Here is a 13,878-nt window from a genome sequence, read left to right on the forward strand (position 1 = left end):
GGCAGAATCTAAACTCAAAGCATTCATCTCTACCCTTTATAAAACCTAAAATCTACAATTCTAAATCATGCACCAACAGTGTCATCCACACTGAAAGCAGTGCTGACTCAATAAATATTTTGTTTAAAATGTGAATATTTGACAATATTACCTAAACTGTGACCAGCAACAGAGATCCCTCCTTTGAAGTCTGGATTCCGACTCAGAAAGAGTGCGTGCAGACGGTTTATCTCCATTCCCACTTTCTCCACAATCTTCTGACAGTAGGTGGGGCTATTATAAAATAGAATATCTAGCAAGGTTTCATTGGTAAAGTGACGAAACCGACCAATACTTGGTAAAGTGATTTTCTTAATATTCCTATTTAGAAAGAAAAAAGTATATTGTGAGAAAATCTATGAATTTTTTTAAGCTTAGATTTTGAATCCTGAAAGTACAGTGAGTAAATAAATCTACAAACTAATTATGAGTTGATTTTGTAGACAGAGTTATAAATACATTAAGATTAGCAAAAAAGTTGCTATTTGTGCCTTTAACTGCACTATGAAAGTTGGGATTTTCTGAAGTTATCAAATAAAATAAGGCTTATGAAAAGATTTTTAATTTTAAAGAAGAAAGCCTACTTTTTCATTGTTTTTCAATTTATTAGAAATGAGGACACCTGACAGCAAATGTGGGTGGAAAGGACAATAGAGAAAGCAGGAATAAGATAGGAGATTAATGGAATGAAGCTCTTTCCTGATTTGAGAATGTCCATAGCAAAGTTCAAGAACATCCACAGAGAAAGAAAACACCTCATGACAGGGCCCAGCATGGGCATATGCTGTGTGCAGGATCAATTTTATTAAATCACTAGAGGCCTGGTGCACAAAATTCCTGCACAGGGGTGTGTTTGTCCCTCAGCCCAGCCTGCACCCTCTCCAATCTGGGATCCCTCTCACAATCCAGGACTGCTGGCTCCCAACTGCTCGCCTGCCTGCCTACCTGCCTGCCTGATTGCCCCTAACCGCTTCTTCCTGCCAGCCTGATCACCCTCTAACCACTCCCCTGCCAGCCTGATTGCCCCTAACTGCCCTCCCCTGCGGCCTGGTCACCCCTAACTGCCCTCCCCTGCTGCCCCAGTCATCCCTAACTGCCCTCCCCTGCAGGCCTGGTCCTTCACAACTGCCCTCCCCTGCTGGCCATCTTGTGGTGGCCATCATTGACCACATGGGGGCATGCTGCTATTTTGTGTTGGAGTGATGGTCAATTTGCATATTACCTCTTTATTATATAGGATTATATAGGATAGGATGTGCCTGTCACCAATTTCAGATGTTATTAGCCCTGTGTGCTAGCATAAATATTACCTAAAAATTAAAAAAAAAATTATTTAAATCTCTGATTCTCAATTGAAAGGTTTCAAAATTGAGTGGGGCTACCTGGCGTAGCTTAGTAGTTGATCATCAACCCATGAACCAGGAGGTCAGGTTTCGATTCCTAGTCAGGGCACATGCCCAGGTTTCAGGCTCAATTCCCAGTGTGGGGCGTGCAGGAGGCAGCTGATCTATGATATTCTCTCATCACTGATATTTCTTATCTCTCACTCCCTCACCCTTCCTCTCTGAAAAAAAAAAAAAAAAAAAAAAGTACATGTAAAAAAATATTTTTTGAGTGGGGGCATTTTTAGTTGTCACAGTGCTGATGAGTGTTGTGGGCATTTGGTGGCATTTAGACTAAGGATACTAAGTGGCCTACAGTACACATGCAGCAATCGGACATGACAATGAACTGTCCTGCCCAAAGAGCCTCCACTGAGGAACAACCATCTAATCAATGGTTCTCAACCTGGTGCTTTAAGCCCAGGGGACATCTGGCAATGACTCCTGATAGTTTTGGTTGTCACATCACACTGTGGGAAGGACTGTGCTACTATTATCTACTGGGTAGAGGCCAGGGATGCTACAAACACCCTACAGCTATGTATAATCAGACCCTATCTAAACCACTATGCATCAGTATTGTAAAACCAGCTTAAACTTCCTAGACTGTCTTAAATATTTATAAGAATAAATACATACACAGAAAAGTAGCAAGTAAATTTAACAACCAGTATTTAATTATATGTCAGAGCAAGTATAAACTTAAAATAAAAAAATACATCTCTTAAAATATCTATGCGTACATGTTGAAGTGATAATAAACTACTTCACATTATGGTTTAAATTTTTAATCTACAAGTGAATAACCTGAAAAGCAAGCTCTCAAAATCCACAAACCTGTCGACACCTGTTGCATCCCCACCCAAGGAGCTGTGCCAGTGAACGGGAAGGAACTCCACTCTGCTTATTTTCCGATCATCTAAAGCTTTCTTGAAATGAGTCTGCAGCAATTTGAGAGAAACCACCCTGAAATCATCCACTTAAAAAAGAAAATCAGGGAAAACAATTAAATTAATATAATTTTCTTAGCTTGATTGGTAGTTAGCAATTACCTCACCTATGCCAGTATTTTGCAAGGATTCAACCCCCATAACAATAAACCTAATACTTAGAAAAATCTTTCAGACGTTTGATTATTTCAGAGATATGTATAAATGACTGAAAAACTTTAACTATTACATACAACAGCATGGAACTGTGGGTACAAACTCGGAAATCAAACTACCTGCTCCAGAACTTACAGACCATGATCTGGGGGAGGTTAATCAGCCTTTGGGCCTCAGTGCCTCACCAAATAGTGGGGATAACAGTGACGGCACCTGTTCCCCAAGGCTTCATTGTGAGGGTTAAATGGTACAATATATGTAAGATACTTGACACATACCAAGTATTCAAAAAATATGAACTATTATACAGACATAAAAATAAAACTTCAAAAATTTCTGTAGCCCTGGCCGGGTAGCTTAGTTGGTTACAGTATCATCCCAATACACCCAAGTTGCAGTGTATTGATCACCGGTCAGGGCACGTACAAGAATCAACCAATTAATGCATAAATAAGTCAAATAACAAATAGATACTTCTCTCCCCCCCCCCCCTAAAAATCAATAAAAAATAAAATATTTCTGTAAACCAGGTAGATTCATACTTCCATTAAACAACTTCTGACAACTAATTTTCTATAAATCAGTTGGATACACAGGTGTTCCTAGTTGCTGGAATTGCTCAGGCAGAGGTTGTCAGAAATGTAAATTATTTCCATGATCCCATGTAATTTTTCACAGTCTAAAATTCTATGAGTTATACACGTCATAACAACAAATCAAGTACAAATTAATATTTTCAATGATCATTTAAATCTTCTTTCACAGTCCCTTAGCTGGAAGCCATTTTAAAAATGAACATTTAAAAGTCCTTTCATTAGTTCTCAAATCATACCATGAAATGACTAACACTTACCACATTCAATAATACTTCTAAATCGCAAGTCACATACCGGTCCAATGCCATGCACCATGAACACCAAATGGTCAACTGGAGGCATTTCCCCTACAAAAGAAAGACAAACCTAACACACAAGCTGGAAACTTGTTTGGGTTTTCTTAATTGAATAGCAATATCCTAGATACCCCTTTTGTCATCACAAACTTACCAAAGAAATCCATGACCCTTCCACCTTAATAAGCCTCACTCTCCTCTACCAAATTAGAAGAACAAAACTCAGAGTCGGCCTTGGTAAGTAACAGTGAACTGAACCAAGGAGTGGAGGAAGCAGGCCATCTCTGGTCCCAGAAGTTACCAGCACATGATGACCAGCAGTTGTGTCCCTACAAAGGCTCCATAACCTTGTGATTTCTTCAGAACGCCACAGGGCACTAAATCCCATATGGAGAAGTAATTTGTCAATGTAAAATTTTAAAATCTTTTCCCCAAATCCTTCTCTTTGATTTGTTAGATTCGTATATATTATATAAAGGGACATCTCCTAGTTACATCTACTATTTTACTCTAGTTATTTCATTCAGATTCAGATAAGTATATTCATTTTGTAATTTCATAAGACAATAGAACAAATATAAAGTACATCAAAATAAAATCCATACTTTAAATGGTATAACAGGAGAACCAAAGCACAAACACTGGGGTAGGGGTTAGCGAACTATGGATCACAAGCCAAATCCTTCTCCCTGCCTGTACTTTATAAATAAAGTTTATTGAAACACAGCTATGCCCATTTGTTTATATACCATCTATAGATGCATTCACACTACAATTAGAGTTGAATGCATGCTACAGAGTCTGTATGGCCTGCAAAGCCTAAAATATTTACTATTTGGCCTTCACAGAAAATGTGTGCTACTCCAGCACTAGAATAAGACTAACTAATTGAAGTATGACAAAACAAGCCCCAAAACACAGCCAAAAGCCTACTTTCAATCAACAAAGTGTTTCTTTACAACAATACGTATTTTAAGAGTCTACATTACATGGTTTGTATACCTTCACACAATTCTAAATTTAAAAATGAAGATAAAAAGGTGATAAAAATTTTTTTAAAGATATGTGCCAACCTGTTCTAGTAGGAAATCCTAATAACTGTCTCTTTTTGTCATCATTATAAAGGATGATGGCAAAACTGAGAAGTCTAGAAATGACCTGGGTCCTAAACCAATTTTACACACCCTCGGGAATTTCATCAAGGTTATCGTCAACTCCACGCTTTACAACCCTGGGTCTTGTCTGTCCATCTTGTGTGGTCCCCCATTCATCTGGCACTGACGACGGCTGGAACTGAACAATAACCTTCAAGATACAACAAGAGGATTACGACAGCTCACTAGCAAATGCACTTCCACTACAGACAAAACCATGTTATTTCAATGCATGATAAACTACTTCATAGTATGGATAATTTATACATCAAGTACTACCACTGTTCCCCCAAATCCAATCTTTAACGGTCCTGCTAGTGATAATTAACCATTAAAACTAAGCAAATCAATACCATTATTTCCAATGCTATCAGAAAATGACACAACTAAATCAGAATATACCTCAATTTAGAAATGTAATATAAACACCCAAGTTTACACATAAGAAATTAAGAAAAAGTTACCTGCAATAGAGGAGTCTATTTACAAATGCATTTTCAATGTCAAACATGGATTTATCTACCACTTTTTAGGAAGACCTATTGTTTAATCCAACTATATTAAATTAAACCTGATGTCATGAAAATACTTCTTTAAAAAAATGCATGAAGATGTTATGCAAAATATTTCTGTTTGTACACAAAACAGAAGGTTAAAAATGTAAAACACAAAGGATAAGCATGGTCACCATCAAGAGGAGAAACTAGGAGGATACAGAAGAGTAAGGGGCTTTTATTTCTCACTTCACACCTTTATATACCGTTTAAATTTTGTTGACATATAAATGTGCTTTTACTTTTGTTTATTGTAATATCAATAAGGATTGTAGATGGGGGAAGGGGGCAGGCTGGAAGGGTCAATGGGGAAGAAAAGGGTACATCTGTATTACTTTCAACAATAAAGATAAATTTTAAAAAATTAAGGACTATAGATGTGGTTAGAATGTAAGTTACTTTATACTTTCCTATAATAAGCAAATGTCCTGTTGTGAACAACTACTGTGTGCCAAGCACTATGCTAGATGCTTTTGCATAAATGACCTAGACTTCATCTAAAATATGCCCCGGGGAGGAAAATCTTTTTTGTTGCTCGTAATCCTCACCCAAGGATTTTTTCCCACTGACTTTTAGAGAGAGTGGAAAGGAGGGGGAGAGACACAGAGAAAAACTGATGTGAGAGAGACACAGTGTCTGGTTGCCCCCGCATGCACCCTGGCCAAAGCCGGAGATCCAGCCTGCAAGTGAGGTATGTGCCCTTGACCCAAAACGAAGCCGGTTAAGGGCAGGGAGGAAAATCTTAGTGCAAATGAGGAACCTGTGTCTCAGAGATTAAGGGTGTTCAATGAAAGAATGCGAATACCATTAATACCTTAAGGAAAAATAAAAAACACACAAGAAGTTTATAAAGATGGTACAAATGAAAAGAGGAAGAATATGTTTTCCGTCTCAAAGGTTGAAACAAACCTTCATTAAGGGCAGGGTAGACAAACTACGACTTTCAGGCCAAAACTGGCCCACCACTTGGTTTTGACAAAGTTTGTTTAAAAACAGCCATGCTCAATGTCTGTAGCTGCTTTCAGGCTACAAGGGCAGAGTTGACAGCTGTCACAAAGACCATGTGCTACAAAAAGCCTTAAATACTTTCTCTCTAGCCCTTTGCAGAAAAAGTCAGCTGACCCCTAATCAAGTGCAAAAATTTATCAAGCAACTTCTATGCTGCATACTAAGCTTCAGCTAGTATGTTGCCATAAACAGGAACTTCATGAAACAAATTTAAATTTTATTTTATTTTTCTTGTTAATCTTCACATGAAGATAAATTTTCTACTGCTTTTCAGAGAGAGTGGAAGGGAGGGGTGTAGAGTGAGAAACATCCATGTGAGAGAAACACATCAACTGGTTGCCTCCCACACATGCCTGCAGGGAGGAGGCAGTGCTCAGGCCCATGCTGTGCCACAGATCAATGTGAACTATAGTAAAATTAAAAGCCACGGACTTGTCATACATATATCCCCACTGCAGAAATTAGTAAAAATAAACATTTAGCAAATACATTTGTCAAAATTACTTAAGTGAACCTAAAAACTTTAATATCCTAAAAAATATCATTACCTTTGGATTGTGCATAACAATCGTCTCTCCACTTGGAAACTCTAATCGGCGGTGCCACTGATTTGTGGTTACAGCTTTTTTATATTCTACCTACAATAATGAAAACAACATACATCCATTAACACAAATCTATCTCACACTGAGAGAAAGTGGAAGAAAATTATAACTATGAAGGTAATAAAAAACAGTAATAGCAGCTCTCATGTAGTAACTGGTTACCACACTTATCACTTTACACATATTACCTCACTTAATTACTCATTCATTCCTAAATAACATTATCCGCATTAGACAGAGGCAAACACCAAGATTTAGACTACTGGCTCCTTAGAGCTTCCAAAAAAAGTACCACAAACTGAGTGGCTTAAAACAACAGAAACTTATTCTCTTGGTTCTGGAGGCCAGAGTCTGAAATCCAGGTGTCAGAAGAGCAAATGGTGTAAAAGAGCCAGGTTTCCTCTGAAACCTACGGGGAACTCCTTCATTGCCTCGCTAGCTCCTGGTGGTTTGTCACCAACCTTTAGTGTCCCTTGGCTTACCGGTGCATCACTCCAATCCTCTACTCTCACATAGCACTCGCCTTCTGTCTGTCCTCTTGTAAGGACACCAGTCATATGGGAACAGGGCCCACCCTACTCCACTATGATCTCATCTTAATAACATGTGCAACGACCTACTTACGAAGTCACATTCTGAGCTGCTAGAGCCTAGGAGAGTGATGGTGAACCTATGACACGCGTAGCCATTTCTGATGACACGCGGTGAGGATGAAACATTTGCTGCTCCTGAGGATGAAACATTTGCGAAATAATGTTTTTTCCTCAAAGTGACACACTACCCAAGTTATGCTCAGTTTTCTGGCGAAGTCTGACACATCAAGCTCAAAAGGTTGCCCATCACTGGCCTAGGACATAATTCAATCCCTAGCAGACATTTTTTTATTAAATTGGTTTATTTTATTACCATCGACCTGGTGCACAGATTCGTGCACATTGAAAGGAAATTCATTAGAAGGTGACCGGCTGGATGGGACTGGGCGAAATGGGCCAGACACGGCCTGGAGCCAACCACCTGCGGTTCCTCCACGGCATCTGCAGAGTGAGCGGGATCCCTCCAGCAGGTGGGGTCCCTCGGCCTGGCCTGCAGAGATCGGGCCAAAACTGGCTCTCTGACATCCCCTGAGAGGTCCCAGAGTGCGAGAGGGCACTCTGCAAAGTTGCTGTTGTACAGGGTGTGGAATGCAAATGCAAGTGTGCAGTAAACCAGATTCAAGGCGACGTGCCCCAGCAACAACATAACCCACGGCCCAAGGTGGAATCGCAATGCCCTGTGAGAAATCGGGCTCCTTCCTTTCTTGTTTCGGGGTGCATCACCCAAAAACCGCCACTGCCAAGTCACTGCAGCTCGGCAACTCCTGTGTTGAGCATCTGTCCCCTGGTGGTCAGTGCGCGTCATGAAGACCAGTTGGATGGTAGGAGGGACACTTAGTATATTAGCCTTTTATATATATATATACTAGTGGCCCGGTGCACGTAATTCGTCTGAACCTCAGCACCCTCTCCAATCTGGGACCCCTCGGGGGTTAGGCCCGATTCCTGTCCTAAACCGGCAGTCAGACATCCCTCTTACAATCCGGGACCACTGGCTCCTAACCGCTCACCTGCCTGCCTGCCTGATCACCCCTAATCACTCTGCCTGCTGGCCTACTTGCCCCCAACTGCCCACCCACCTGCTCGGCCCCAACTGCCCTCCCCTCCTGGCCTGATCACCCCTAACCACCTCTGCCTTGGCTCTGCCACCATAGCTTTGTCTGGAAGGACGTCCGGAAGGTCTCCCGTTCTAATTAGCATATTACCATTTTATTAGTATAGACTATAGGCCCAGTGCACAAAATTTGTGCATGGCAGTGGGGGGGGGGGGGGGGTGGTGGTGGTCCTTCAGCCCAGCCTGCACCCTCTCCAATCTGGGACCCCTTGGGGGATGTCCAACTGCCGGTTTAGGCCCAATCCCTGCTCTCCCTTGCTGGCCTGATTGCTCCTAACTGCTCTCCCCTGCTTGCCTGAATGCCCCTAACCGCTCTGCCTGCCTGTATGATCACCCCTAACTGCCTCTGCCTCAGGCCCCGCCACCATGGCTTTGTCTGGAAGGATGTCCAGTCTAATCCAGTCTAATTAGGATATTACCCTTTTATTAGTATAGATACTAGAGGCCCAGTGCACAAAATTCGTGCATGGGGGGGGTCCCCCTCAGCTCAGCCTGCACCCTCTCCAATCCAGGACTCCTCAGGGGATGTCCAACTGCCGGGGATTGGGCCTAAATCGGCAGTTAGACATCCCTCTCACAATCCGGGACTGCTGGTTCCTAACTGCTCACCTGCCTACCTGCCTGCTTGCCCCCAACTGCCCCCCCTGCCGGCCTGGTTGCCCCCAACTATCCCCCCTGCCAGCCTGGTCGCCAACTGCTCCCCCCCCCGCCGCCCCCCCCGCCTGCTGGCCTGGTTGCCCCACGCAGCCTGCTGTTCAGTCATTGATTTGGTCATCCCTCACTAACCCCCCTGCCGGCCTGGTTGCCCCACGCAGCCTGCTGTTCAGTCGTTTGGTCGTCCCTCACTAACCACCCTGCCAGCCTTGTTGCCCCACGCAGCCTGCTGTTCGGTTGTCCGTCTGGTTGTTTCGGTCATGAGAGTCTGTTTTTGTTTTTTTTTAAATATGTTTTTATTGATTTCAGAGAGTAAAGGAGAGGGAGAGAGAGAGAGAGAAACATCAATGATGAGAGAGAATCATTGATCAGCTGCCTCCTGCATGTCCCCTCCTGGGGATTAAGCCCGCAACCCGTGCATGTGCCCTTGGCTGGAATCAAACCTGGGACCCTTCAGACCCCAGGCCGATGCTCTATCCACTGAGCCAAACCAGCTAGGGCGACAGCCACTGGCTTTTTATATATTAGGATATTCTTCTCATTATTTTTTAATCCTCACCCAATGATATTTTTCCATTGATTTTAGAGAGAGTGGAAGAGAGTGGGAAAGACAAGTGCCCTTGACCAGAATCGAACCCAGGACCCTTCAGTCCACAGGCCGATGTTCTATCCATTGAACCAAATCGGCTAGAGTCCCCCGGGAGCCATTTTAAGTTCATAATTAGATGAGGTTGCACACTCCCACCTACAACTTTCTGACACCAAAGATCTTCCTTGTGTACAGAATCAAGACAGGCTCTGTTGGCCCCGGCTGGGTAGCTCCGTTGGTTACAGTGTAGTCCCCAAGTCCTCATACACCAAGGCTGCAGGTACAATCCCTGGTCAGGGCACATACAAGAATCAACTAATGGCCCTAGGCAGTTTGGCTCAGTGGAGAGAGCGTTGGCCCACGGACCGAAGCGTTTTGGGTTTGATTCTTGTCAAGGGCATGTACCTCAGTTGCAAGATAGGTCCCTGGCCACAGTGTGGGCATGTGTGGGAGGCAACCAATCGATGTGTGTCTCTTTCACGCTGACGTTTCTCTATCTCTCTGTCTCTCTCCCTCACTTGCATTCTCTCTAAAAATGAATGGAAAAATCAACTAATGAATGCATAAATAAGTGGAACAACAAATCGATGTTTCTCTCTCTGAAATCAATCAATACATTAAAAAATTTAATTAAAAAAGAACGGTTTGGCTCAGTGGATAGAGCGTTGGCCTGCGGACTCAAAGGTCCCAGGTTCGATTCCGGTCAAGGGCACGTACCTTGGTTGCGGGCACATCCCTGGTAGGGGGTGTGTAAGAGGCAGCTGGTCAAAGCGTCTCTCTCATCAATGTTTCTAGCTCTCTGTCCCTCTCCCTTCCTCTCTGCAAAAAAATCAATAATATATATTTAAAAAAAGAAAAGAAAGACAGACTGTCTTATAAACAGTCTGCTCCCTGTGGGTGGTATTTCATGAGGCTCCAATGTATGCAGGGCCTACATTTTTTTAAGAAAAGCATAAAGGAATAAAGCCCACGTACCTCTAGTTTTTCACTGAATTCCTCTGTATAGGGAATAAATCTGCTATCTGTGTCTCCTTTGTAAAACCAAGTGCAGCGTCTCACTTCAGCAGGCTCCTCTTCCCAGTACACAGCTTTCCTCACTCGGTCATAGAGGTAAACGTCATAGCGCCCTCCATCCGTGCCTAGAACCACACTCTCAGGGTCTGGCTGGACTGGAGCACAAAGTCCACAGTTCAATCCAACAGTTACAAGGCATATATAAAGTAATAAGTAATGAATACAGGACCAGTTGATCCTTAAAGACAAAGAACTAAGCTCATTTTTCTTTAAAAATACCTTAAGCCTGGCAGGAGTGGCTCAGCTGGTTGGGCACTGTCCCATGGATGGGAAGATTTCCAGTTCGATTACCAGTCGGCACATATCTGGGTTGTGGGTTTGATCCCCAGTGGGGCCGAATACAGAGGACAACCCATCGATGTTTCTCTCTCACATTGCTGTTTCTTTCTCTCTCTCTCTTTCCCCCCTTTCCTCTCTCTAAGCATGTCCTCAGGTGAGGAGTTAAATAAATAAATAATTTAAATTTTAAAAAAGAATAGATTTTTAAAACATTAAAAATAAATAAAAAGAGCTAAAGATTAATCTGTGTTGATCAAAATTATGATCCTAAATGAAGAAATAACTAGGGCAAAATTTTAAAACATGAACATAATTCAAGTAACTGGTAATTTTTTTAAACCAAAGCAGCAATATTTATGAAGTATATTTCTGAAGAATATTATTAGGCAATTTTTAAGTAACATGGTGAAATATCAAGATAAACAAAGACACCTTTTTTCCCTCCCGCAGGACTTCTCACAGCCTTAACACACTACTGTGCACTGTCTGTCTCAAAAGGCAGATGTAGTCACAGCACTTTCAAACCCACCTGATCATGGAATACTTTTTTCACAGCATCTTAAGAAATAAGATTTCCATAGAAAATGCTCTATATACTCTATACCATGGGTGCTCAAACTTTTTAAACAGGGGCCAGTTCACTGTCCCTTAGACCGTTAGGAGGGCCGGACTATAGTTTAAAAAAATATATGAACAAATTCCTATGCACACTGCACATATCTTATTTTGAAGTAAAAAAACAAAACGGCAAATACACCCGCATGTGGCCCGTGGGCCGTAGTTTGAGGACACCTGCTCTATACATACAAATCTATCAGGGAAATAAGAAAATTGACACCCCCCCCAAAAAAAAAGGATTAAAAAAATGACACCTGGATTATATGAACTATTCTGCTTCTCTGATTTAAAATCAGAAAAATCTTTTAAACAAGTAAGAAAATTACTAAAACACTTCTTCAGATACCTTTCTCAAATAACTCAGAACTTACATTAAAATCACCATCTTAAGGTACTGATTCTTGTGGGGTCTACGATTAAGGAATGTGACATTCACAAAAAGTAAGCCATGGATAAATACCCTTCATTTTTTCTCTCCCTAAAGTCAGATATAAGTGATGCATAAACTGCTTACCTGAATTATAGACTTCTTCAAGATTCAAAGAGTCCAGCACGCTGAAAGGCATCCAGAGTTGTTTGTGCTCTACCTCCTTGCAGTGAAACCAGTGGGGCTGAACAGGCTCATACTGGTTTTGAAGCATAAAAGGAGGAGGCACTGGCATAGAGGGACCCACAGGTCTAGCAAGTGCTTGCTGCTGTGCTGGAGGAGACAACGCTGACTGCACAGAAGGAGGAACCTGGAGGGGATGACAAAGTTAGGACCATCATGCCAGTTCCAAGAACGGTTTTGTAGATGCTCCGGATCCATTATCAAGAGTCTGTGCATCAGTATAATTTTAATTAAGTAAAATGAAGCCCATTCTCTGTCCCCAAGAGTAAAGTCAGGTTACACTCATTATAATACTGCTGTCTTTTCATGGTTTCCATTTTTTAGTTGATTTCCCTTTGGAAGTCAGTTGGGGGGGGAAAAAAAAAGGGAATTTCATAACCCAACGTAAATGTTATTCCATTACCCTCCTGAGACTGAGGTTAACTGTCTAGATCCAAACTCCATAAATGTAAATAAAAGAAATTACTAGAGTAATCAACTTTAGTACCTATAATTTAGTATCTTGATTGAATAGTATAATTAAAAATGAGACGTTGGCAGGCTGTTAAGATAATAATTGCTTCAACTCTCACTGGTCCTTAGATCACATTTATCATTGGTATCTTACACTAAAATCTAAAAATACTGGCACAGATTAACTTATTAAAATCAATTACTACTTCAAAAAAAATTCAATTACTACTTCAATACAGATAATAAGAACTAAAATGTAAATCTTCAATGAGCTACCTATAAAAGAACATTTGCTTTAAAGCACACATCTTACAAAGAATATCCTCTGAAAATAATCTGTCATCATATTGATTATAAAAAGCACTGTGCTTTTAAAAGCATAGGCTAAGTGAGAGAGAGATTAAAAGCTAAAGTGAATAATTAGGATACAAAAACATGTCTCCGTACCGGTGGCAGAGATCCTGGAGGCGTCTGGTACATGTGGACAGGGGGTCCAGAGGGTGGCAGATGGGTGGGATGGGCTGGTGTTTGGCACTGCTGCAGCTGTGGTGGTGTAATGTAAGGGTTAGCTCTGCTGCTTACGGGAGTATGGCGATAGGGATTGTATCCTTGTTGGGATATTCCTTGGGGTGGGCTCCCAACATTTGAAGGAGGGAGACTACTTGGCTGAGCAGGCAAATAAGCATTTGTTCCCATCTGTGAAGAAGCTGAAGCAACATATTGAGCCTTCGAAAAGGATGGTGGAAATGTATTCAACACATCTTGGGATCCGGTTGTAAAAGGGAGAGCAGCTGGGGGCTTGGAGAATGTTGACTGTCCAGGTGATGTTGCTGCAGTTGTTAATGGTGACTGTCCAATATTCCCAAATGGATCACTACTGCTTGATACCTGAGAGAAGTAACTAAATGTCTGTGGGGTAGATGTGTGAGCAGAAGTCTGACCAAGAAAGCTGTCCTCCTCACCAACATCCGTGGAATCCTCTGAAAGGGACAGAAGAGCGAATGGTTAGAAGGCATGCTGTCGTTCTACAGACCTAGTTCTTGTGCCTCTTGTTGTGTTGTCCCAAATTACATTTCTGCATTTACACGAAAAAAAATGAAAAACATTTCTTTTTTATTTGAAAACTTCTCTTTGTAATGAAAAACTAAAAAAAT

At 41.7% G+C, this 13,878-nt stretch overlaps 1 protein-coding gene across 2 annotated transcripts in view; it reads right to left on the bottom strand.

The window, feature by feature from the left end:
* SEC23IP (SEC23 interacting protein) overlaps positions 1–13,878 on the bottom strand; it is a 37,498-nt gene that overhangs the window by 18,487 nt on the left and 5,133 nt on the right. For both annotated transcript variants that reach the window (XM_054728672.1, XM_028136363.2), the window contains exons 2-9: positions 13,172–13,704; positions 12,176–12,398; positions 10,666–10,859; positions 6,684–6,773; positions 4,604–4,724; positions 3,381–3,470; positions 2,259–2,400; positions 152–360 (exon numbers count right to left, since the gene is read on the bottom strand). In XM_054728672.1, the coding sequence (XP_054584647.1) occupies positions 152–360; positions 2,259–2,400; positions 3,381–3,470; positions 4,604–4,724; positions 6,684–6,773; positions 10,666–10,859; positions 12,176–12,398; positions 13,172–13,704 (1,602 nt within the window). The remainder of the gene's footprint in view (positions 1–151; positions 361–2,258; positions 2,401–3,380; positions 3,471–4,603; positions 4,725–6,683; positions 6,774–10,665; positions 10,860–12,175; positions 12,399–13,171; positions 13,705–13,878) is intronic.

Source organism: Eptesicus fuscus, chromosome 17 (genome assembly GCF_027574615.1).
Source record: "Eptesicus fuscus isolate TK198812 chromosome 17, DD_ASM_mEF_20220401, whole genome shotgun sequence".
Classification (NCBI taxonomy): domain Eukaryota; kingdom Metazoa; phylum Chordata; class Mammalia; order Chiroptera; family Vespertilionidae; genus Eptesicus; species Eptesicus fuscus.